This window comes from Nelusetta ayraudi, unplaced genomic scaffold, assembly GCF_046127955.1.
Source record: "Nelusetta ayraudi isolate G7.1 ecotype Tasmania unplaced genomic scaffold, CSIRO-AGI_Nayr_v1 ptg000008l, whole genome shotgun sequence".
In the NCBI taxonomy this organism is placed as follows: Eukaryota; Metazoa; Chordata; class Actinopteri; order Tetraodontiformes; family Monacanthidae; genus Nelusetta; species Nelusetta ayraudi.
The window spans coordinates 4,198,038-4,223,301 of NW_027466058.1; the positions used below are offsets into that span (position 1 = coordinate 4,198,038).

Genomic DNA, 25,264 nt, shown 5'->3' on the forward strand with positions numbered 1-25,264 from the left:
TGGATGAAACTTTAGCAAGCAAAAAAAGTGGTGGGTGGGCGGAGTGTAATTATTAAGGCTGCAGATCGCTTTTTTTTCACTATCAGTGTTTTGATTTGTGTGTCGTTTGAATGGCTGGAGCTTCACAGTCACTCTGCAGTTTGGTAAAAACTGCATCCAGATCAGTCAGTCTTACTAAGCCTCAAAGATCCAGACTTGTGCTGATATGATTTTGATCTGAGACAGTTATTATTGTTTTGTTTTTTTTATCCAATGCTTGCCCTCATTTTACTTTGCCACTGTTTTCCAACAACGTTTTATGTCTCAAGTGAACTCAGTGAACCCCCTCTCCAAATTTTTTTTGGGCAAATTATTATCCTTTACTTTTTTTTGCTTGCTGCACCATTCAGAAAGTGTATAAATAGCCCCTTTGTGACATCATAGAGGGCACTCTCACGCCACTAATACCTCTCCCAGGTTACTAACAGTACTAACAGGCAGGTGTTGCCTCCTCCCTCTGAGGCTGATCTCAGTCCTCGTTACAACGTTACAACCTTGCGTAATGTGTAACATTATATAACGTAACATAACATTTCTGTCCACTCAGTAATAGCAGAAAACACTGTTGCAAAAACACTTGCGACATCAACGCCGCCCGCCGCCGATTAGGCAATCGCTCATTCGGCCGAAATAAATATTCAGCCAAGAGCTGACAATGGCCGCTGAGTGACAAGCCGCTCCTTCCAAGACTTTCCGTGTCCTGAGCCGCCCTCATTGTCTTTCAGGAAACAGGCCGCGGGAGGCGTGCGGGAAGACGTGCCAGGCGGACAGGGATGACGAGTGGATGGGGGTCAGCCTGGCCCGCCAGGACAGGGCCGACGGCAAGATACTGGTGAGGTGGTGGGAGTGGTGGTGGTGGTGGTGGTGGAAGGGTGAACGGCAGAGCAGCCGGCGGCTCGGTCCCGGTGATTTAATGCGAACCATGCACGCCGGCCTAAATAGGCCTGATTGTGCCAGCGTCGTTGCTACAAATGTGGTAGCGCGGACCGCACTGTTAAACCACAGCTGCTCTCAGCATCATCGCCCTCGGCAAAGAAAAAGGAAAAAAAAAAAGTCTCTGTTACCTTCATCCCGGGTTACATGCTCTCAATCTCTCGGCACAAGCGAAAATCAAACTGACTCTTTTTTTTTTTTTCTTCAGTTTTGCGTGTTTACATTCAAGGTCAGATTTTGGAAAAAGTCTGCCAGGTTGCATAATACGGCGAAATGTTCGCAGCTTGATGAGTCGCCGGTGCAGGTTTCTTTTTTTTTTTTGGTGGGTTGTTTGTTGGTTGGGGGGGGGCCAAAGGTTTGAGAGCCGGGATTTAGAAAAATAGACTAACTAGTGGTGCTAATCCCAGAGGTGCTTGACTGGGTATTTGCAAAGGGATCATAGGGCACCTGGCAAAGTTTGTTTAGGCTTGGGCTCCTCTGCGGTGGTCCCGTCCAAGGGCAGCCTCTCATTAAACGTTAACCACCCATCTCCTGTGCGGCGAGAGGGTCGGGTGAGGAGTGTGGGGGCTGGAGGGGGGGGTTAACAGCCTTCCAAGACGTTTGCGAGGGCCCACTGATGGACCGGACAGCTCCTGGAAGGCTCATTACAGGTGCGAATGTGTTTGGCTACCTGCTGCGAGATCGCCCTCGCACTGCCACCAGAATTCCTGCGTATTACAGACGTCCCACGTTGCTGCTCTGGCACGTTCGGCGCCTCCATTCCCTCCATTATGTTTGCCTTTGATCCGCTCTCGGAATGCACTGGCACGCGTTTTCAAACCGTTACCCTTGGCTCCACTCGTCAGGCTGACTTTAAGAAGGATTGTAGAAGTTGTCAGCCCTGGGAATGTCTAGCGAGGGGTGTTATGGAACAACAAGCTTTTAGTTTCAGTGGTGTTTGCCAACCACACAGGGTTGAGATGAAAAAAAAAAGAGGTGCTGACCCTCCAACACGTGTGCTTTTGCCTCCCCCCCTCCTCTTAATCTCACCATAATGGCCTCACGTTTCTGCGTTGCAGAGGAGAAAACACTGTTTTGCAGACATGCCGTTTTTGGCTGCACTCGCAGTCGAACCCAGTTATTTTTATGAGTAAACCTTAAGGTAGTAGTTCACCAGGTTCTGCGACATCTCTTTGACCTGCCACTGAACTGAAAGGACTGAGGAAAGTCCATTCTTGTGAACTTTGTGATGTCACAAAGGGAACCGACACCAAAGCACGTAGAGGGTTCAAAGCATCGGTGTTTGAAGGAAGCCACAACCCAAAACATTTCCATTAGCTGGAGGCTGTAAATGGAGAGCGAGAGAAAGTATGCTGTCTGTTTTTAGAGGAATGCAATTTATAAATATATATGCACACATTATTAATCATGCATGACTTTTCCTCTGGCATCCAGCATTTAAATAAAGATATGAAATTAAGAAGAATATGAACAGGAAGATAAAAGCATGTGTTTGGATAGACTCTGCCAGCTGTCGCCCAAGATCTATTTTTCTCCACCTCGCGTCGACTGATTGCACTATTGTCAAACAGTCCCTCCTCCTGCCAAGTGTGAGAGCAGCCCGCTGGCACCGTCAGCAGCTCGCTCTCCCGCGGAACGCGAGCGTTTCTCAACATAGCGTCCCGCTTCCTGACCGTCATCTGATGCTGCTGCGACGCACTCAGTCTGCCAAAGGCCTCGCATTCATTTACATTGGCTTGCAGTGCCTGGGGAAGGGGACGGGGGATGGGGTTGAGTGGGGTCGGGCGGGGGTGTGGGCGGGTGTTTAACAGTTCGAGGGGGGAAGATTGAGTGAACTTTGCCTGCGCAGAGGCTTCCAGATCCAGTCCACAGAGCCACGGGAGACCCGGCACCGTCCCCCCGCTTAGCGAGCACTAAATTATTCCCACATTTATGCAGGAGCCTGTATCTGTGAAAAGGTTTCAGGTCGAGTACACACTGTCCTGTTGACACATGGATCCGTGGAATGTTTGATGCCGAGGGGAAATATTGTTTCGAGAGTTCTTAACTGTCACTTTTAGAAAATGAGCTGCTTGTGCAGAGTGGAGGAAAGTTGGAGTTTGTTATTTTTTTGTTTTTGCTTTGTGTGCTTTTTTTTCCCCCCAGCTGTCTGCAGCTTCAACTTCAGTGTGATATTGATAATAATATTCACTCAAACTCACAGTTGTGGACAATTATCACTTTCCAGCCACAGAGATATTGATTCTTACCATCAGCTCGGCCCAGTAACGTCCTGCTTTGTTCACAGAATCCTATATTGTTAGCCTGATAGTATAATTGCCTAAGTCATTTTTTGGCCAAATTGTGATATTGAAAAAAACACCAATGTGCAATGTGTCTTTTCTTGTTTTCCAAAAACGTTCAAATATGACTTAGGCTATGCTAGGAGGCTAACGATATGTATCTTTTTTTTGTTTACAGTGCGGACGTGTGTCTGATCTTGTTTTCCTTCATCTGTGCCTCTGTCTCCCTGTTACAGGCCTGTGCCCACCGCTGGAAAAACGTCTTTTACCAATCACAGTACATTCTTCCACATGGTTACTGCTCCATCATTCCTCCCACCCTCCAGGGCCGGACCAAACCGCTCATCCCTTGTTACGAAGGTACAGTCGAGGGCTCCGGCGTGGGCGAACTTAGCGCACACAAACATGCTGGATTGTCCAGCATGTTTGGTCACGGCTAATGAAAAGAATGAAGGGAAACTTCGAAAGGTTACCTTTGGGAATTGCACTGTTGGTTTCTGTCCAGAAAGAAGGAACCTTAATGACTTTATGCATCTCCTGACCCACCATTCACATCACATTTGCGGTCTGGGTTGAAATTACCGTTGAGAAAAAAAAAAACAAAAAATAAAAAATGAGGATGAACTGCCATGGAATTTTATGCCGGCTTGTCCAACCACGGAGAGATTCATTTTATTGCCTGTTCCAAACACTTGAGGAGTTTCGGAGGAATGTCCGGACAAGGGGAAAATCTTAAATTGTTTATGTTACGACATGATGGTTGGCTTAGATCGCTCCGCTCATTTGTACACACATTAAATATCAGAAGGTCGTCGGCAACGGAGCTGCGAAACCGGATCAAACGAGGCTCGTTCTCTCACTTCAGCGAAAATGGGAAGAGATAGAGAGAACTGTCGGGCGCTGCAAGGTGACAGGGCGGTTGCAACCACGTTGGCCAAGTGGGGCTTTGTCAGATGGGAAAGCTTTTCAAAGATACACTATATTACCAAAAGTATTTGCTCACCTGCCTTGACTCACATATGAACTTAAGTGCCATCCCATTCCTAACCTGCAGGGTTCAATATGATGTCGGTCCACCTTTTGCAGCTATTACAGCTTCAACTCTTCTGGGAAGGCTGTCCACAAGGTTGAGGAGTGCGTTTATGGGAATGTTTGACCATTCTTTCAAAAGCGCATTGGTGAGGTCACACACTGATGTTGGTGGAGAAGGCCTGGCTCTCAGTCTCCGCTCTAATTCATCCCAAAGGTGTTCTATCTGGTTCAGGACAGGACTCTGTGCAGGCCAGTCAAGTTCATTCACACCAGACTCTGTCATCACTTTCACTGGAACTAAGGGGCCAAGCCCGACTCCTGAAAAACAACCCCACACCATAATTCCTCCTCCACTAAATTTCACACTTGGCACAATGCAGTCCGAAATGTACCGTTCTCCTGGCAACCTCCAAACCCAGACTCGTCCATCAGATTGCCAGATGGAAAAGCGTGATTCATCACTTCAGAGAACGCGTCTCCACTGCTCTATAGCCCAGTGGCGGCGTGCTTTACACCACTGCATCCGGCGCTTCGCATTGCACTTGGTGATGTATGGCTTGGATGCAGCTGCTCTGCCATGGAAACCCATTCCATGAAGCTCTGTGCGTACTGTACTTGGGCTAATCTGAAGGCCACATGAAGTTTGGGGCTCTGCAGCAATTGACTGTGCAGAAAGTCGGCGACCTCTTTGCACTATGCGCCTGAGCATCTGCTGACCCCTCTCCGTCAGTTTACGTGGCCTACCACTTTGTGGCTGAGTTGCTGTTTTTCCCAAACTCTTCCATTTTCTTATAATAAGCTGACAGTTGACTGTGGAATATTTAGGAGTGAGGAAATTTCACGACTGGATTTGTTGCACAGGTGGCATCCTGTGCTTCCACGCTGGAAGTCACTGAGCTCCTGAGAGCGACCCATTCTTTCACAAATGTTTGTCAAAACAGTCTGCATGCCTAGGTGCTTGATTTTATACACATGTGGCCAGGCCAAGTGATTAGGACACCTGATTCTGATCATTTGGATGGGTGAGCAAATACTTTTGGTAATATAGTGTAGCATGTTAGCTAAGTGCTAGTGGTCAACCCATATGGGGTTCTTATTGGCTGGGATCAACAGTGATATTTGGAGAGCAGGTCAGCTGGTGTTTTGAATCGAATGCCAAAATTGCCTTGTTGCTGTTGTTGTCGTCTTAAAACACAGCAATTTAATGCTAGCAAACAAACTACAGTGCACTCATGTACTTTACATCCACTCTGTTTAGCCCAGGCATGGGCAACCTATCCCACCTAGCCTGGGGGCCGTATGCAGCCCATTGGTCCGCCGACTTACTTTGTAAATGATGTTAATAGTAAGTAATTAATAAAATAGCTGCATTTCATCCATTTTTTTCTGTTTTTTAAGAGTCATTTCAATGCCGTTGGGCTTCAAAGACGCATACAATTGCCATTAACAAACATGTCTTCTACATATCCCATGATATATATTTTTCCTCCCCTGAAGTGGGTCATCAAAATACTCCACCCATCTGCTCCTGCTCCGGCCCCACGGTCAAATTTTAGAACCCATTGTGGCCCCTCCAGTCAAATGGTTTGCCCACCCCTGCTTTAGCCCCTCAGAGTCACTGATATGGCTCCATTCCAGATGATTCCAGACGACATCCATTGACATCGCAGTTCCAGAAGCACAGCCACGCAGAGCCGCCAGTCGACCGGAGCCGAGCGTCGTCGACGCGATGGCTCGTCGTTTATCATTTCGTCAACCGCCTCGGTGTGAACAGAAGAACCGCGTTGCAGACCGCCGCCACGGTCTGTTTATCCCCGTCAGCAGCTACGTTTATCACGGCACGTGATCCGCGGTTGCGGGAGCAACAGTGTGAAGCCGACACATCTGCTTCCATGTTTGTCGGCGCCTGCGACGGCAGGAGATGTGGGATGTCCCAGACAGGCAGCCATTAGGCAACGCAGAGGTTGTTTTTTTTTTTACACACCTATCAGAAAATAAGTTGATTTGTTCTATTGCAGCAGTGGTTTTTGTTTCCACTCCGAACGCTGATGTGTTTTAAATACAAGTTAAATTTAAATTTAAATTTATTTCCTAAGACGAATCAGTCGTGATAGCAGCGAATCGAATCAGGTCGACCTCCTGTTTTCTGCTGCATTGGAATCCAGCAAAGTCCCGACCCGCTCGAGGTCGAACCACGCCGACGTGATCCGAATGTTGCGTAACTCTGAGCTATTTAATTGCGCGCCTGAGTCAGAGCTTCACTTCCTTCCGAAACGTCCTTCCAGCAGTCCTGGAGAAGCCAGACGGGCTTTGCATGCGACTGTATTTACAGCGCCTTCCCTTTTTTCTCTCTCTTCTTTTCGCCGATCCAAGCCCAATATTTTTGTAACCGGAGAAGCGCCGTGTCCCAAGTCTCCCCCACTCCCCCCCCCCCCCCCCAGCCCTCGCCATGTAATCGGTCGCCTTGTTGAATGTGCCCCCCGACTCCCCTCCGACCAATTCCTCGTGGATGGGACTGAGACTTTGACTAGCTGCATATGGAATGCGGGAAAAGAGGCTCCCGTAAACGCTGTCTCGAGCACACAGTGAAATAATTTGTGGTTTATTTTTTCTTGCAGACTACAAGCAGAAGTATGGGGAAGAGCACGGCTCGTGCCAAGCCGGGATAGCGGGAGTTTTTATGGAGGTCAGTAACGCCGCCCCCGTTCACCTTCTCCGTCTGTGTGATCTTCCTCCTATGACGGAGGTGCTGTTTGGATGAGCGCTGGCACTAATAGATCCTACTGACTATTCCACTCTTCCTCTCCATAGTTTCAAAGCAGACATATTTTCTCAACTTCAGAGCACGATGTGGTAACTCTCCTCCAGCATTGGCTTATGTTTCAAAGAAGCCCCTTTTTTTTCACTTAATGTGACTGCCCACGATGACGCTGATGAAGATTGTTAACAGAGATGTTGCAGCTCAGGGGATTCCCCCCCCCTGTCCCACCCCCTCCACCGCACCTCTGTTCCTCCCCTCCAGGCTGCAGAAGTCAAATGATGTGGAAAATGGGGATGTTGCGCTCAGATGTATATAAGTACTTGTATCGACTCAGCCAGGGGCTCTGCTGACTAACAATTAGCACATGTCTCCGCTCGCGGACACTGTGCGAAGAGCGTCCCAACTCATACTGATGTGGTTTCACAAGATAAATATGCATTCGAACATGACATGTAGCCTAATTCCCGGTTCCCTCAATTCTTTTTACGTCAAAAAAACCCCCCCAAAACAACCACAACAAAAAAATGTCAGTCCGTGTCCATGGTCGTGACCAGAATTAATACTGTAAGAAAGGTTGAACAAAACCACCTGAAAAAAGATGTCTTTGTGATTATTTCTGATGATATTTTTTGAATTTGATAATTTTTTTCTCCACAATTCATAATGTATTTTCTTGTTATTTCAAAGTCAAATCAGCTAAATGGTGCAATGCAAACACGGCAGTGGCTGAAAAAGAAACTTTCTTTGGCGTGGATACACTTTTTGATGCCGTTCTATTCAGAAATTCTGTGTTTCAAGACCTCTCTTTGAGATTTAGCAAAACATCTGAATATTCCATGAATTGTCTGGCATTGAACGAGCTGTTACGTAAGGCAGAAAATTGTCAGCATCATCCATTAGCCGCGTGTTTTTCACTCAGACTGTACGGAAGCACATGCGTGAATGCGTGAAGCACTTATTGACGCGTCGCACAAAAATGCTTTGCCCGTCACAGATAATAAACAGGAAATCATGTGAGATGACCTGACTGATAATTCGCTGAGCATTTCTATGCCGGCTTCTTTGAGACGCGTGTCCTGCTCGCCGCCGAGGCCCCGGGGGCCAGTGTGTGACGTCACATGTATTGGGGTTCAGGCGTGAAAATCCTTAATAATGTACAAGCGTGAAAATAACCGTGGAGGGATCAGACTTGTGAGTGTTCGGCCTCGCTGAATATGAGATGCTTTTACTGACATCATGTGGAACCTATAAACCGCTGTGAGAAGTCTCCGGGGAAGCCAAGGGGCGCTGATAAAGTTTGTTTTCAGCCCTTCGGAAACCGACGACAAAACCAACAAAACTCTCTTTGGTGAAGCCACCAGAGTGTGAGAGTATCCCTTGTCCACGTGCACGTCCCCCCTTGCGTGAGAGAATGCGAGGAATTTGAAAAAAAAAGAGGACGTCCAACTGTTAAAGCGTATCCCCTCCTGCACCGCCGCTGCCCACGCCTGGTGGTGCCCAGATGTTTGACTTCCTCGCGCTGGGGAGGGGGGGACAGAGTGCACGCTGCGGAGTGGAGACACTCGCCACGCCGACAGCTCTTGTTTTGCGTTCCTGCAATTGAAACACAACCTCCGGCGGCGGCGATAACATCGAGGGAGGCAGGAAGCGGCGAGCGGGCGTCATCGAAAGGAGTAGCGTCTCGAGTGCCACCGAAAAACAGAGAGCTGTGTGCGAGTTGTTTTACAGCTGTCAGCGTCGACCCACCTCTGAATTCCTCGTCACATCAAAGCACAAAGCGTGCCATCTGGCTCTGTGGTTCAGAGCAGATAGCGGCAACCAGCCTGCGGTCGCTGGTTAACCAGGCTTTCACCCGATAGCCCAGCACCGCCGTTGTTCTGTTTTGTAGATGGGTGTGGATAGGAAGTTAGCAACTGTCACAACAGTCATCCATCGGTGACAGCTTTCTGTGCCTACCCTGTTAAACCACATTCTACTGATTCTTACTTATCAAGATTAGACATTGTAGTTAAATTCAAACTGATTTAAGCTGCTAATGATAGCCTATTTTGATGAGTGTGATTTTATTTTGTCATAAAATCAAGTTGATTGTGTAGCAAAGTCAGCATCGCTCATATACTTTACATATATGTTTTAGCAGACACGCAATGTAGGTTTTATACAACTACTTTAAGAAATCCATCCATTTTCAGTACCCGCTTCTTCCCGAACTCAGGGTTACAGGGCTGGAGACTCTCTCGGCTGTCATAGGGTGAAGGCAGGCTGACACCCTGGATGAGTCCCCAGTTCATCGCAGGGCTACTTTAAAAAAAAAAATCAATAATCAAGTATAGTACATGGTATCAGTGTTTAAATAGTGACACTGCGCCATCATAGCTGTTTCCAATCTGCGAATTTTGGTATTGATCAGATACCACTGTGACAGCTGTTGATGCTGATAGCAGAATCAAGACTGATAGTGACATCGATACTGATAGTGAAACTTTTTGCTTTTAAAAGTAGCTCATGTACTTTCATGTTGGGAAAAACAATGTTTCAGTTCACTGTAACATAATGTTGTGTTGGACCTTCTCTCTCGGCTGATTATAGAAGAGTGATACGAACTTCAGAAACTGGGGGGCAAAGCGTACAATGAGTGATATAAACTGAGGCGTGACGCACAGACAGACGAATCTTTGATGTGATATTAGTGTCAACATTATAGATATATTATTATAAATAACGTCAATATCCCAAAGTGGTCCAAAATGTTTTGTATCTTACATTGTTTCACTGACTTTAGGTGTTTTTCTTTTCCAAAGTGGTGTTTTTGCGCAAGTTAATCATACATCTTTGCATAAACCCACCTTGACCTGTAACCAAAGACAAATATTTCATTGCTTGTTTGTTTCCAGGACCTGGTGGTGCTCGGAGCTCCTGGGTCGTACTACTGGACCGGGACCGTCAAGGTGTACAACCTGTCTTCTGACACGTTCTCCAGCCCGAACAAAGACAACATAGACTCACACCGATACAGCTACCTTGGTGAGAGCCCGCTCATGACCGTGGCTGACTGACTCCAGGCTGAATAGATCTGTGAGCGACACCGTCTGTGTTTCCAGGTTACGCCGTGACCGCGGGACACTTCTCCGCCCCTAACGTGATCGATATCGCCGCTGGGGCTCCTCAGCACAGCGGCAGTGGGAAGGTAGGAACTCCAACATCGGTCCTGTTTGCAACTTTCTGAAGTCCTCTTGTGTAGCTAAAGTCACTTCTCTTTCCCCGTCCACAGGTTTACATTTTCAAAATCGATGGATCGTCTCTGGTGAGGAGCTTCCAAGCCTCAGGGAAAATGGTACGAGCTCCACAGTTCCCTGAATCTCAATTTCAATCTCGAGGCATCAATGTCATTTTAAAATACTTAAAAAAAAATCAAGACCAGCACACCACCAATTCTTTTTTAAACACTCACTTCCCCCCAGAGCATGCGGTTTATCCTCATAATGCATCGCAGACACGCTACTCTAACTGCTTTGTCATCAGCACTGCCCTATTTCTGTCCCTATGACAGTTTGAAACCATCACTCAGAGAGTTGTTTTTGTTGTTTGTTTTTTTCTGTCACATATTAAAGCCAGCGCTGGTAGCTAATGAACAAGCTGTGACTCTTTAAGGACCCGAGTTAAACCCTCCTTTGATACTCTTCTAAAGAGAGCATGCCTTGTGTGTGATGATCAATGTGTGATGAAGTGCTGCAGAAGTTCCTCTGATCTGACCCATTGCTCTGTGGCTCGGCTTGGTTCCAGATGGGCTCTTACTTTGGCTCCTCATTGTGTGCAGTTGATCTGAACCAGGACGGCCTGTCGGACCTGCTGGTGGGGGCTCCCATGCACAGCCAGCTCCGGGACGAGGGCCAGGTGTCTGTGTACCTCAGCAAGGGCAACGTGAGTGGGATGTGTGGGTCGGCGGGAAACGCGTCGCCGCGGCTTGTAGAGTTGTTTTTGCTAGACGCTCGCGTCGGGCGCGCGCCTCCTTTGATCGTGTCCAGCGTGTTTTCCGCGCTGCTGTTATCGTCTGCTCGTTGCTGCTCCGTTCCTTTTCCCCCCAAAGCTTTGCTCGTGTTTAGTTTCTTACCGTCTGTATTTGTTATGCTGATTTGCGAGCCAAATAGCAGAGCGCCGCAGGATTATTTAACGCGCAGAGATTAGGCGTTTTTGTTTGTGCGTTTGCAAAAACTCTTGAGCGAGAATGCGGGGCCGTCTGATTGGTTGTTGAATTGTTTGTATGAAGAAGAAGAAAAACTGCTGCAAATAGAGAATTTGGCTCCTTTTTTTTTTTTCCCTTGTTTACGACCCTTCAAGTGACCCCACGTATGGTTTTTCAGGGGGTGATGGAGGAGGAAGCTGTCCTGAGCGGCGACAATGCCTTCAATGCCCACTTCGGAGAGTGCATCGCTGCCATAGGAGACATAGACGACGACGGATATCAAGGTCAGCCTAAACAGTTTACACTCTGTCTGCTTGTTTTGCTCGCGGTGGGGATTTTTCTAATGCCTTGCATTGGATGTCATCGACTCGTCGATGCTGGAAGTTTAAACCGTCTTCGGGGCTCTCCAGGGACTCTCGCTGCACGTTGGTGGAAGCACTTCTCCAACAAGTTACAACCTGTTTGGATGCTTGATGTTTGATGGCGAGGGCCTAAGTGTGCACTTTTGCAAATGAAAAGAGAGAGGAATAAAGATGCCTGGAATAGTAGCTTCGAGCAATGTGGGTGGTGAGTTCTCCGGCAGATCATAACATAAATCTTAAAGGGTCCAGCCCGGCCCAGCCAGACTAATTAACAATTCAGAACCGGGAATTAGTCTGGTGCCTTTGCATAGACATTTCATTTCAGGAGGCGGCGCCCGAAAACGCAGACGAAACGTCTGTGCGCCACTGGATGTCGATAAGGAGAACAAAGGCATTCTGATTGGTTGCAGGCTTGACCCACACCAGGGTCCTCGCCTCAGGCCTGCCGCACGTTAGACACCCAGCGGAGTTAGGAAGTTTGAAAATGTCAGATGTGATTCGCTTCCTGAAATGATGCCCGCTATGACTTCTAGGTTCTTGCCTCCACCCTCCAAAATGCTCTGCGTGGGCACGTTAGCAGATATGACAGAGATAAAACCAAAAGGATTTCAGAAACGTTCCATCTCGCCCGCCAGGTTGCCTCAACATCCACATATGGAAGCTGGTTGAAGGGGTCGCGGGCGGCCGCTGATGTAGTTCAGCTGACTTAAATGGCCGGCTACACTTAGGGTTTAAATGCTACAGCCCATTAAACACAAATCGCCGTGTGTTTTACAGCTCCGCTGAACACTTTTACAGCCACTGTGAGCGCTAAATTTAGAAGGTTAAGGAGTCATCGTTTGAGTTACAAACCAAAACAAGACAAGAAAACGTTTTATATGATGGGATCCTTTGGTGCAGTCAAAAGGAAAATGCTACGGCTGACCAAAAACATATTTGTCATGACTATTTCTCCAATTATCTTTCAGCCTCTTAAATTGCCCTTTATTATTCTATACACCTGTAATCCATCAATTAGCAACCACTTGACAATTTGCAGTAGGCTGCGCTGACATTGTTGTTGCGAAACAAAGTTGTTTCCTCTGCTGTTTGGCTGCCGAGCTCATAAAACAAATGAAACATTAAAATGCTCAGTAGGCTTGAGAAAATCCCAAATTTTCAAAGACATTTTTTTTTTTTTTTTCGACTCGCTCTGCGGCCAGGGTCGTCTTTCGACAGCGGCCGCCCTCCCCTCCTTGTGTGCGCAGTTTCAGCAACATGCAAAACAAATTATCCTCAAAGGCTGAACCCACAGACGGTTGAAGCGAATTACGCAGATCACAGCTACAGTACTGTGTTTTAGTCAAAAAAAGAATGAAGAAAAAAAGGAAAAACCCGGGTTCTGGTATTAAAGTGGGTGTTCTTTGACACACAAAAAAACCCCACACAAACACTGCAGGCAAAGTAAACACTCTCATGCCAACAACTCCCCCGCGGTGGCCCACGTCGTTCAAACAGAAGTGGATCTGGGACGTCTCTGCGGCGTCGCACGAAGCAAAGTAGAGGACAGGGGTGTGTGGGCGTGGCCCTGGGTAGGTGGGCGTGGCCCTGGGTGGGTGGGAGGAGTTTGATGTGCCAGCGGAGTGTTGGGTCACACGGCTCGTTCGTCAAGTGGCCTCCACTTTTGATCCCAGAGTGGAAGGTTTGGCTGTTGAAGTATCGTCTACTTTTAACTCTTGGTTGTGCCAATGTTGTGCCTGATCTCTGTTTGGAGAGAGAGAAAAAAAAGGAAAAAGGTCCTGGCACTCAGTGGCTGCAGCCCGAGGGGCTTAACTTGACGCCTGGAGCTGCTGCCTGGTTTCATCTCCTTATTAGTTACACTTTGCGGAATGCGGCGTGGCACTCTGTGTGTGTGTGTGTGTGTGTGTGTGTGTGTGTGTGTGTGTGTGTGTGTGTGTGTGTGTGTGTGTGTGTGTGTGTGTGTGTGTGTGTGTTTGTGCGCGTGGAAAGAAAGCAGCTGGGCTGCCTGAATTCTAGCTCCTCGCTCTTAGGCGACATCCTCGATGACTGACAATTATTTACAACTGAGCCGCTTTTTAAAGAACTCCTTCGGAAGTGGAATCGAGACTCCTCCGCTCGGTTTCACCCCCCCCCCCAAAAAAAAAAAAAAAAACTGTAGAAACTGCACCACGCACAATGAATTCACTCTCGCTTGGTATTTACGACAAGAGGTGCCGTTCTTTGGCCGCGCCTGCCCACATGGCACCACATGGCACGTTGAGTCCTCCGGGTTTATGAAAGGAAACTTTAAATGTGGACTCTCTGTGAATCTTGGATCAGGAGGTGCCGTTTTCTGCGCGCTGGCCGGCGCTTTACGGCCTTGTTTCCACTCTCGCAGAGGTCGCGGGACTTTTTATGGACACTAACAACACTTAATTGTCTATTAGGAGTTTTACTATAACAGTTTGTTTCCCATGCCGGGGCCAACGGAAAGTGAACTGTTTTCGGGGCCTGTCTGTACGCACTTGTTTGTTTCATGACTGACTGATATTCACACAAACACGTTTGTGTCATCAGATGTCGCCATAGGCGCCCCCAAAGAGAGTGACTACAGCGGGGCGGTTTACATCTACCATGGCGACGCCACAGGAATCATCAAGAAATACTCCATGGTAAGAGCCCATCTGAACCGCACTGCATCCCAGCACCGCTCGTTTTAGGTGTAAACGTAGGGAAAAAAAAAAAAAAAAAAAAAAAAAACGCCTCTCCGCCCCCACTCGTTTATGACGTCAGTAAAGCAACACGTGCGCGGCGTCGATGAAAGCCATGTGTCCACCTTGTGTATTGACACAGAGGCTGTCAGAAGCGTTAGGGGAGGGCAGGGGGGAGGCTGCAGGTGCTAATGTTGCACCTAAATACACACAAGACCGCCGTTGTCCCGACAGAGACCTCAGCCTCACTGCTGCTTTCGCCATTTTAAAGTGGTTCAGCAGTAAACTGCTGTACACTGAGAAGAAAGGATTTGTATGCTTTCAGTCAAGCCGCTAAACTCGGGTGGACTTATTGGATTAGAACACACAGACACTTCTATAAGTGCTTGTTTGTTATTAAGTTTTCCTAAACTCTAGACTTATGTTGTCCGAATAGATTGTAATAGTTTAAGCGATTGATTATTCACCTTTTATCAACATGGATGCACATGGATTAATTCCTAATGCAGTAACATTTCAGGAATTCTTCAGTAATAGTAAAAGTTTTGGAAAAACATACCAATACTTTTGTGCGCCCTTAGCCTTTTTTTTTCCTTTGGTAGTTTGGCAGGCGTTGAGTTCTCTCTGAAAGCTGGTATGATGTGTTGCAGAAACTGTCTGGGCGCACCGTCAGCCCTGGTCTGCAGATGTTTGGCCAGTCCATCTCTGGCAACGTGGACATGGATGGCAACGGATACGCAGGTACGCTCAGACCACGTTTCAGACCAGATTTCATCCAGCGCCGTCGTCCAGAAAGAAAACACGCGCCATTAAGTTGGAAAAGCTTTCAAATATTTTGTTTTTTCTTCTCCCTCTGTTTTCCTCATTCTGCTCCTTTCTGTTGCGATAGCAGTGCTGCAACTCGTGATAGAGGCATTTTGTTGACAGCATTCCACAACTGGTATTCAGATGTGGCCAGCAGCATGTGTCAAAGACGCTTGTGTGTCGGTTTGTTAATGTAGCGCCGGTCAGACTTGTGTTTTCATTGCAGATGTCACCATAGGAGCTTTTATGGCCAACAGTGTTGTGCTATTGAGGTGAGTGACCACATAATTCCATTTTTTTTCATTCTCATTCTTCCTCTGAACTCTTTTTAATGCCCAGTGTCTCCCTCCTGTGTCGTTTCGTATTGGTTGTAGGACGCGGCCTGTTATTACAGTGGACGTTGCCATTTCCCTGCCCACGTCCATCAACATCACTGCACCGCACTGCCATGAAGGCAACCAGAACACCAACTGCTTCAATGTCACCGTCTGCATGCGTTTCAGAGGGAGGCAGCTGCCCGGGCACATAGGTGAGGAGAGAAGCTCACTGAAGTAACTTAACTGCACTATGACCCTGTTATCAGGAAAACATGTTACTATAATAACTATGATTGTGGATGCATTCAATGAGCTATGATATACAGTATCATATACAATCCCCTGAAAAAACATAAAAAAGCTAGCAGAAAGCTAGTCACGTTTTTAGCTTGGAAGCTAAAAAAGTTTTAGCTGTTTCCTCCAGATGAGAGTCTTATCATAGATTCATTAACAAGGCCTTAAAAATAAGCCTCCTGTCAGCTGTGTTTAGGCTGGGTGGTAACTATTTGGGACATGGTATTTGAGACGTGATAATAGTGCACTTCATGACATCACGCAGGGCTGATTTTCAAAAACAGTGTTCTTAAAGGTGGAGCAAGCAAAAGAGGAAAGCCACTGACTTTTTTTTCCTCTTCCTGGAGAGTTTATTGAAAGGCTGGAGACCCACTTTATTAAAAAAAAACAAAAAAAAAACACTGACATAGTACAGCTGCCTGAAGTCATAGTTTGGCTTTCTGGCACAATCAGCAAGTCTGGCGTAATGTGAAATCTTCTGATTGGCTTTCATGCTGAAAGTTAGCAGCTTGTTTAGTGGAACTGGAATACAGATCAGCATGGATACCTAAAGTGCTGACAAAAAGAACCAGGTCCTCCAGAAAGTGCCAGTGCCATGTTTTGTTTAATCTGTAAAATCAGAATTTGAAGCAGATTGATTGTGCTTTTCACAGTGAGTTAAAACTGACTGAATGGAAGTATTCAGTAGATGTTCCTTGACAGCTGGGCTCTAAATGTCTTCATTTTAGTTTTGTGTCACTAGTGGTGCGTTCCATTCAGTTGATTTTGCATCAACATGAACCTCTCACCTTTGCCTGCTGGAGCAGTTGGAGACCCTCGGTGGTGTGGTTAGTCTTCGCCCTACGGCCGGCTGTCTTTGCTCCGGTCCTGTGGTTTTACCACCTCAGGCCTGGCTAGCAGGACTCAAGTGGCTGCTGCTGCTGCTGCCGCTGCTGCCGCTGCTGCTCCAGTGTTTGGGTGTGGTTGCTCGCAGCTGCCTCCAGGGACGGAGCCCTTGTTGTTACGTAACCAACGACTGCGTCCCGGCTCGCCGGAATAAAGCCTCACTGTTCAGCCGAGCGGCCATCGCCATGGAAAGTTGAGCACGGTGTTTTTTTTTCGGTGACTCCCATAATGAACTGTTCCTGTGCCGTGCCCAGTGTGAGCTCATGCCGTCCGCTCCGTCGGACGGACGGAGGAAACAGCGAGGCCTTGGTCCAACTGGGGTGTGTTGCCACCCTTCCCTCTGTCTCAGCGGTGCGACACCCTCTCCGGGCAATTACTGCACACTGAGGCTGATTCATTCGGGGGAATTGATTTAAAGAGACCAGACGACTATATATGGTCGTCCAGGAAATGCTGGTAACGGTTGATTTAAGGCCTATGACGGAACAGATTTAAAAGTCACACTGTGCGTCGGTGTCGCTGAGGACAAGGGCGGAGCCAACGGGGATGCTGGGGTAAAGCGTTTTCTTTCACAGTTGCATTGGTTCTGCCCAACCAGCTGGAAAACTCATTTCCCTTTTTTTTGTTCATTCTTCTCTGTGTAGCCGTAAGCTATAAAATGATCTGCACAAAGGGCTTTTCGTGCATATGTTCATTTTGTCATTGTTTCAGCTTGGGCTGTTGAGCTGTAACCATTGTTCTTTGTTTTTAAAAATAAGATTCTTTGAGAAAAACTCGGAAGAATGTTTTATTTTACCCCATGTCAATTATCAGATATGTCGGTAACACATCTGTACCCACTGTTGGCTCAAAATCTAGGAGGGATGTTTATGATAAACAGTGTTGTTGGGATTACTCCATAAAAGTAATGCAACTACTGATTACTGAGTACTCCATAATAAAGTAATCGAATTACTTCTTTAACTACTTTGTTTCATATGTAATCAATTACTGATTTCTAATCACTTTAGTTTAAAGTAACAGTTGCTCAGTGCTTTGGAATGAACTTTATTGATGTGCAAATTTTGCAATTCCAAATATTGCCTCTGTCCCCTTAACATGAATGAATGTTTGCCCCCTGAACACAAACTGCACATTCCACAGAACAAACTCATGCACAGCACTGGTGCCTTTTGCACAGCCCATATTGTTAAAATGATTAGAAGATTTCGGAAAAGTAAGGAAATCGTTACTTGATAAAGTAACTATGATATTGTTACCAATTTTTGCCACAGTAATCCCGTTCCATTACTCCGTTACTCAAAAAGTAGTTTAATTACTGAAGTGGATTACTTAGTAATAGATTACTCGCCAACACTGATCATCCTAGGTTAGTGATAAAACCTATTTATCTTATCAATGGTAGTTCATTTAAGTCTCTTTTTAAGTCCAAATAATATCAGATAATTTGAATCAGTAAAGTTACAGATCACTCCTGTAACATTTATCGATCTGTATATCTATATCCGTCTCCCCCATAGAGCTGCTGTATAACCTGACGGCCGACGTGGACAAGAGGCAGAAGGGCCAGCCGTCGCGGGTCTACTTCACCCAGGGCGGATCTCAGATCAGCCAGATCAGCGGCCACTTCAGCATGGACATCAACAGGGAGGAGTGCCAGCGCTACACCACCTACGTGAAGGTAAGCTTGCACTCGCTGCTCACCAGGGCCTGACTGTCGCCGTGTGTGTGTGTGTGTGTGTGTGTGTGTGTGTGTGTGTGTGTGTGTGTGTGTGTGTGTGTGCGTGCGTGTGCGGCCGTCATGTCCTCAGATGATCTTTCCCATGGTCCCCAGAGCGCTCCGTCCCCGCAGTGTTGACGTGCGATATGAGTTATTTGCTCACGTGCTGTTTTTCTCTCTTATCAGTTTATGTCGTGTTTGGTTGGAGCAACAGACCATGTTGTTTTTTTCTATATTAATGTTGAAACAGACAGAAGCAGAAAGAACTGTCCAAATATTTAAAAAGTTGGCTGTGGATGGTTTATTGGCAGTATCTATCTGAGAGTTCTTATACATTTTTAAGCGTTTTCCACTCACTTTCCACTTTGCTCCAGTCTTTTTCCCGTCCCCGCTCGGCTGTGGTGGCCGTATTTTGAAATGTATCGAAAAAAAATCAGGATTTATTTTTTCAGTGGCTATAAGCAAATGTCAGCGCAATAATGTCAAGTAATGTTGATGTGTGGTTCTTGAACAACTTGAGGGTCGAGGTTCCCTCGAGAAGTGAAACATGTTGGAGCTTCTGCTCTGTGTTGTGGTTTCCACAGACGACTGAACTCTTTGTATTGTTCTCATGTCGTTCTTATTGAGCCCATGTACGCAGCCCACTGCTTCCACCAGTAACTAGTGACCTCACTTGAGTGCGCTTCGATGTGCGCCAGTGCACGTGTCCTGGAAAAGTCCAGACAAATGGTGCTGGCCCAGATGGCCTGCCGCGTAACTCAAAACCTTCACGTCTTCTCAGGATCTGACAAGAAAGGACCGACGGCGCGAACTGCACAACTCGTTGTCGCACAATGCATCTCGTCATGTTCCGCCGGGACCCCCCGCCGCGCTGGACGACCCCCGCGGGGTTTTGTCGCTGGGGGTCAGCTTTGGTGTGGAGGTAACAGTCGAGCGCTTGATGCTCGCTCAACCTCACGCTGGTCCACCGTGCATCTGCCCAAGAGTGAAGGCAACAGCAAAACAGAGTCTCCTTTGTCGCCGCATAGTCCCGCCATTGTGTTGTTTGCCGTTGTAATTTCTTCTCCTCAGGGGCGCCGGCTGTGTTTCGCCTCCTGTAATGCGGAGGAGGCCCACTGCGGCCCCCCTCTAAATTTCACTGGCATTCTTAACGGCGCTCTGCAGGCACTTTCACCGTGGGAGGCCGAGCGGCCGGCTGAGAGGAGCTGTCGTTACCGCTCCTGCTTCTCCTCCGTCAACCTTTCACGCTGCAGCGGAGGGGTATCTCACACTAGGGCGGCAATAAGATCCTTAACTCATCAAAAACACACGTCACAGTTATCAGTGAAGTCTGGTATGCGTTTTTCTGCCTCAGACTCCTCAATTAACCTGGCGGGGAATATCTATTTCAAATTTCATTTTCACTTCTTATTTTTTGTCTTTTTGTTTCTGCTCAGGCAGCCGTAGGAGGTTCAAGTCAGCCTGTCAGTTTGATTGAAGGCGACTTTTCAACCAGGCAGGGTCGGGTTTGAGTCTCAGTGCTCTGTGGATTATCCCCCCCCCGTCTGTAGGTCAAAGCTGCCCGCATACCTGTGGCGGCGTCTGGCTATCTCCGAGATAAACAGTCCCGCCCCTCACAGCGCCATCCATCAGGTCTTACCAGCGCATTACGCAGCGCTGCTGTTTATTGAGCCGCTGACGTTGCTGGGTAAAAACTACTCCTCCTCGCAGATGATTTCATCCCGGGTGACCTAATGCAGAGGACGCCGCGTCAGAGGCACCAGTTGGGAGTGTTATTAGATTTTTTTCGGCGTGGGTGCGAAAAGCGAAGCGCGGCCGCGGCCCTTTTGTCCTCGAGTGCGGCTCCGAATTTTACCCACGGTGCAAAAGAAAAAGGAGCAGAAAAAGTTGATAAGTGTAATTGTAATTTCAGTTTCTTTGTGTTGAACCGTTGATCTCCACATCAGTTTTGAATTGTTATTTCTAGACCTCTTCACTTTCCACCTGAAGACAAAACCCTGCAGGATACCCCAGATCTGAAACTCGGTGCAGATACCTGACAAAAGAGCTTTAAAACACTGAGTAGTGTTCCGATATCCATTGCAGATGTTCATCAGACATAAATATTTCTTCCTTCACCAGCAGCAGAAGACTCGCTCAGGGCGCAGACAGACGGAAACCTCAGTTTCAAAAGGAAAGAGGAAAGAGGCCTCTGCCAGACTGTGACCTGTTGCGATAACTCGATATTTATCATCGTTCTCTCAGTGTTTGTCCTAATTCCCCCGAGAGGAGCCAGAGAAACGCCATAATCACAAGGTGCTCTGGTTCCACTTTGAGCCAAGGGTTGGGCCTCGCCGGGCCGGCCGGCCAATCGCGTCGTTCATCTCGCTCGCGTGTCTGCCCGCTTGAGCCCGCCAGTCCCCCCCCGGTGGAGGTATGCTAATGGGAACCAGCTGGTGCCATCCTCCCGGTTGGGCTGGTGTGGCTCAGCGCCGCTGCCCCGCCCTGCGCTCACCTACGACGTGCTGCCGTGCGAACGACGGAACCCCGGGGGCCTGGACGTCACGGCAGGGTGGCGGGGCCGCTGCCGCGTCGACCCGGAGCAGCCCGCTGGCGCCGCTGATGGAAAGTCGGGGTCGACCGCCCAAGCGGCCAGGACGGGGGCTGGGGCAAGGCCACGAGCTATTTTCAGCCACTCTCACGTGCGCGTCTGGTGCAATGGCCATTTGTTGACCCACATTGTTGACTTAACGCGTTATGTAAACACTTTGAAAGGAGCTCGGGCAACAGGCAACCCTAATAAGGTGCTGGTAAAAGTTGCATTGTCCGTATGTACCGCGCAGGAACAGGCTTAATATTGGGCAGCTGAAACGAAGCAGGAAAGCGGGAGTGGTCAGTCAGTAAATCATATTGCATAGAAAACACCAGGGCATATCTTGAGTTACTCCGAGCACAGAAGCAAATAGTTTGGTGTTTTCTCTTTTTTCTCCCCCTGGAGTAATTCCTCTTGCAGTTATGCAAGTCTTTCATGCTGATCACTTTAAACATGTTTTCACTGGCAATGAAAGGGAGCATACCAGCCCTCCAGATGGTCTTTGTTTGGTTATTTTTAGCGAAATAAACTCCACACCGGCTTTTTTTTTTTTTTTTTTCCTCTCCTGGTTGTACCTCACAAGCAGCGATGTGTTGAGGAACGGCCTGGATCGAGGGATGATCAAAGGTGCCTCGCATGAGCTGGCAACGAGTCGTTTAATAAGAGCCCCCGCATGCTTGGGTTTGATGTCTAATGTTAAGTGTTTTGCATACAACCCTTGGGTGGAATGGAAGCAGTCAACATATTGTTTCCAGCCCTGGCACGAAAATACTTCAAGGTTTCAAAAGTATTTTCGTAATATTTTTCAGCTGTGCACCTCTGCACCCAAACTGTGAACTTAAAAGCACAGAAATATACATTATTTCTCACTTTTTTGCTTGAATGTTGATGTTTTTAATTGGGATATATTAAAGTTATTGCATTGTTACAATGTCGTTTGCATGGTGGATACTGTATGATGTGGAAAAGTAAATGTTTATTTTCCAATAGTCAGAAAGAGTTAGTCTCAATGTAGGGGTGCAGACCTTTGAATCATCTGGTCACCATGTGTAACATGGTAAGAAAAGAGATCTTCAGAATATGACATCAGTGCCGACGGATTTAAAGTGCAACAGGTGTAACGTCATCTCTGCGCCGGTATTGGTCTTACGATCAACTCTAAAGCATTCATTATTCACCACGTAAATGCACCGTGTGCATTTGCGAGCTGGCTCTTAGCGCCGGCTCGGCCTCGATTTATTGCCTTTTTTATATAAACACGCACAAAGTCTTCCTTTGTTCAAAGCTCTGTCCCGTGTCGGGGGCCGATCCATCTCTTCTCTCAAACATTAATGGCCAGCCTCGTCCCAGCGGCGCTGCAGCAGCAGCGCACGTGAGCCTTGAAACCGTGCCAAGAACCCCAGGTCCATTTGTGGTCACGAGCGGTATTGTGTAGCAGCACCGTGGACGCATTGCGGCCCACAGGGGGCGGAGCCAAAATAGCCGGTGAAAGGCTTGGCCGTAACAGTTGTCTGTTTAATTTAGCTCGTAAAACATGCCGCTCACTTTCCTCTGGCCTATATCCTGCCCTGCGTGTGCCCTATATCTCATAACCCCCAGTATTTAAAGGTCCATCAAGCTCTATTTATAGCGGCGGAGTGGACCGTCCGCATGTTGGACATCTACCTGTCAATGCCTAAACATTCTCCACTGGTCTCATATGACCAAATGGAAAAAAAAAAAAAAAGAAAGGATAACTATTGGGCTTGAGTGATTGGATGCTGGAGGTCTTTACCCTCGCTGGATGGACTAATGGGCCGTGCAGTTGTAGAGGGAACCAGGTTCTCTGTATCATGACCTTGGCTAACTGGATTACAGCGAGGCAATGCTTGTGCGCGTCTGCTTGCCAGCATCACGCTGTGCCTTATTTGTTCCTGGCTGCCAACATTTGGCTGATGAATTCATGTTTTTCGTTTGAATGTTTTTGTTGAAAAAAAAGACCACGCTGAGTTCCTGGTTTCACCGTTCGACTTAAGACACGTCGGTGACGTTCTCTTCCCTTTGTTAAAACGACTTCACCAGCGTTTTTTTTTTTTCCAACGGCCGAATGTTTCTCCAGCCCTCCAGCTGCATGCTGTAAGTAGAGGGCTAAGTATCTTATTTTCTGGAAGGCCATTCACTTGATAGCACGAGGCCCCTCAAGTGGACTAAAATTAAGATCAAGATCAAGATTAAAAGTATTGCATAGGACTTTTATAAATACGCTTGGCCCACATGGAAACATGCAGGTTTCTGTGTTTTCCACAGTCATAACTGCAGCACATTTTGGGTATTTAAGCGTTAAAGTACAGACACTGGAGGGATTTCCTTTAAGTTGATAATCATATGACATTTGCGAAGAGGGGAGCAGTCGAGATAAGAAATAAAGGTTTTTAACTTGGATAATGAACATTTATTAGCTCCAGCCCGACTCCGTGGCTTTAGTTTCACTGATGAGCAGGGGGGGAAAATGCCATTACTGCCGGAGATTTCTCCGCGCTGCCTCTGACCACCCAGGTTCTCATCCGGATGCACTCTTTTTTTCTTCTTTTTTTTTTTGTACTGTGTTTTAATTTGATGGATATAATTTCATTCGGGAAGCGTTTCCCTCGACGTGACTCGGGTTCCCACACAAACCCCGCCAGCAAACTCCAACTGACGGACAGCTTATCAGCGCTCTGTGAGAAAGTCAAACTGGAATTGCGTGTGTTTGGCCGCAGCCTGCCCTCCGCGAACAAACAGGAAAGCGGAGACTATGAGAAAATGGCAACACGGGAGTTCCTGTCACTGCATCCCCCAAAGAATCCCGACGGCGTCTGGCACGTGGGGAGGCGTCGGCGGCGTCGGGGGGTGGGGGAGGGGTCGGCGGGCGGTGGGTTGTCCCCGCCACACTGCTTGCTTTGTTTTTCTCTTCACCTTTCACGAGGAACCTGCAATTCCCCCGGTGCCGTTCCCTGGTTTCATTTACGGCGGGCCAACAGGCCTGATACAATGAAAGTACATAGCACCCGGCTAATCAGATCCAGCTGCCAGGTCTTCATAACACACGGCAGCCGGTCAAAAACCTATTTATAAAATATATATATTGAAGGAAAAAAAGGACCCTAGAGCAGGACACCGCAGTGAATTTAGTGTTACAGACTCCGAGTCGGGCTAAATGCTCTGCCTGAAAGTTTTGGCGCTGCAAGTGTTTGGGGACACCAAAGACGGATGATTGAAGTTAATTTTAGCTCAGGGTAATATTTTGGTCAGGATTTCCCTACATGGCTGCGCCAGAGCCAACTCCAGACTCTCTAGCCCTGTTTTGATAGCGCCCAGTCTTTTGTTTTCGCCGAATCAGACTTTAATGTTCCTCACATGCGCGCACGCCGCCGATGGAAGTGCGAGCGCTATTTTATTTTTTTTAACCGCTCGGCCGCTCGAGGAAACCTGCCCGCGGCGCTAAATCCATCTCTTGCCCCGCGTATCGGCGAGCGGCGGAACGCGAGGTTGATTCGACGATCCTGTTGACGTTGGCCGCTTTGCACTCTGGGCAGAGCGATTCTGCAGCCTCTTGGCCGCACCGCTGCCACATGATGCCACCGCAAGGCAGCGTAATGGGTGGCCAAGTCTTAACCGCGCTGAGAGAGTTTCCCTTGCCATGCTTCCCACATCCAGCGCTGAGGAAACATGCATGTGTGTTCAGTGTGGGTGTGTGGGTGTGCTGCCTGACGGGGCCCTCTCACCACCACTGTGCAGTAGAACACAAAAGGCTGAGATTACCTAATCGCCTGGCACCGCCGCCACGCTTCCTTGACAACCCGGCGGTGACCCTGTTTGTCGCTTCTCGCTGCTTGACCCATTTGTTAATATTAGTCGGGCGCCGCCCGTGTGGCGGCGTCGACGTCAAACCCGCGCTTCCTGTGTACGCAGGCGAGATCCGCTGCCAGGGGAAGTAGAATAAATACGTGTGTTTGTTTATGTCTCTTCTTGTCCAGGTGGATTTTTGACAAATTTGAGATCTTGTTTTGCGGTTCTATCAGAACCCCGGCTGGGCAAACAATGGCTGCGGCGGTATCAGCGGAGCAGCAAGATATTGTCTGTGCTGGAGGAATCAGCTGCAGGAAGCATCTGGAGTCCTCCTCTATCACCAGGATGGAACACACACACACACACACACACACACACACGCAATGCTGCACACGTGCTGCAATTATCTCATCTGTCAGAGGCTTAATTCCTCCCGAGACGGAAATTGATGATCAGCGTTGTGCCTCGGCGGATGAAGTATCGACACATCAACAGCACAAGATCCCAACTCAGCTGGTCGGTGCCCCCCCGCATCCCCAAAAGAATCTCAATCTTTAAGAAAATATGCCGCGGCAATTAATTG

The 25,264-nt window shown here is 47.8% G+C and overlaps 1 protein-coding gene across 3 annotated transcripts in view; it reads left to right on the top strand.

Moving 5' to 3' along the window:
• Positions 1-25,264, top strand: part of itga9 (integrin, alpha 9) — a 53,922-nt gene that overhangs the window by 2,793 nt on the left and 25,865 nt on the right. For all 3 annotated transcript variants that reach the window (XM_076018818.1, XM_076018820.1, XM_076018819.1), the window contains 13 exons: positions 765-871; positions 3,491-3,614; positions 6,905-6,972; positions 9,942-10,071; positions 10,149-10,234; positions 10,319-10,381; positions 10,831-10,968; positions 11,409-11,514; positions 14,149-14,243; positions 14,933-15,023; positions 15,313-15,358; positions 15,461-15,615; positions 18,103-18,263. In XM_076018818.1, the coding sequence (XP_075874933.1) occupies positions 765-871; positions 3,491-3,614; positions 6,905-6,972; positions 9,942-10,071; positions 10,149-10,234; positions 10,319-10,381; positions 10,831-10,968; positions 11,409-11,514; positions 14,149-14,243; positions 14,933-15,023; positions 15,313-15,358; positions 15,461-15,615; positions 18,103-18,263 (1,370 nt within the window). The remainder of the gene's footprint in view (positions 1-764; positions 872-3,490; positions 3,615-6,904; positions 6,973-9,941; positions 10,072-10,148; positions 10,235-10,318; positions 10,382-10,830; positions 10,969-11,408; positions 11,515-14,148; positions 14,244-14,932; positions 15,024-15,312; positions 15,359-15,460; positions 15,616-18,102; positions 18,264-25,264) is intronic.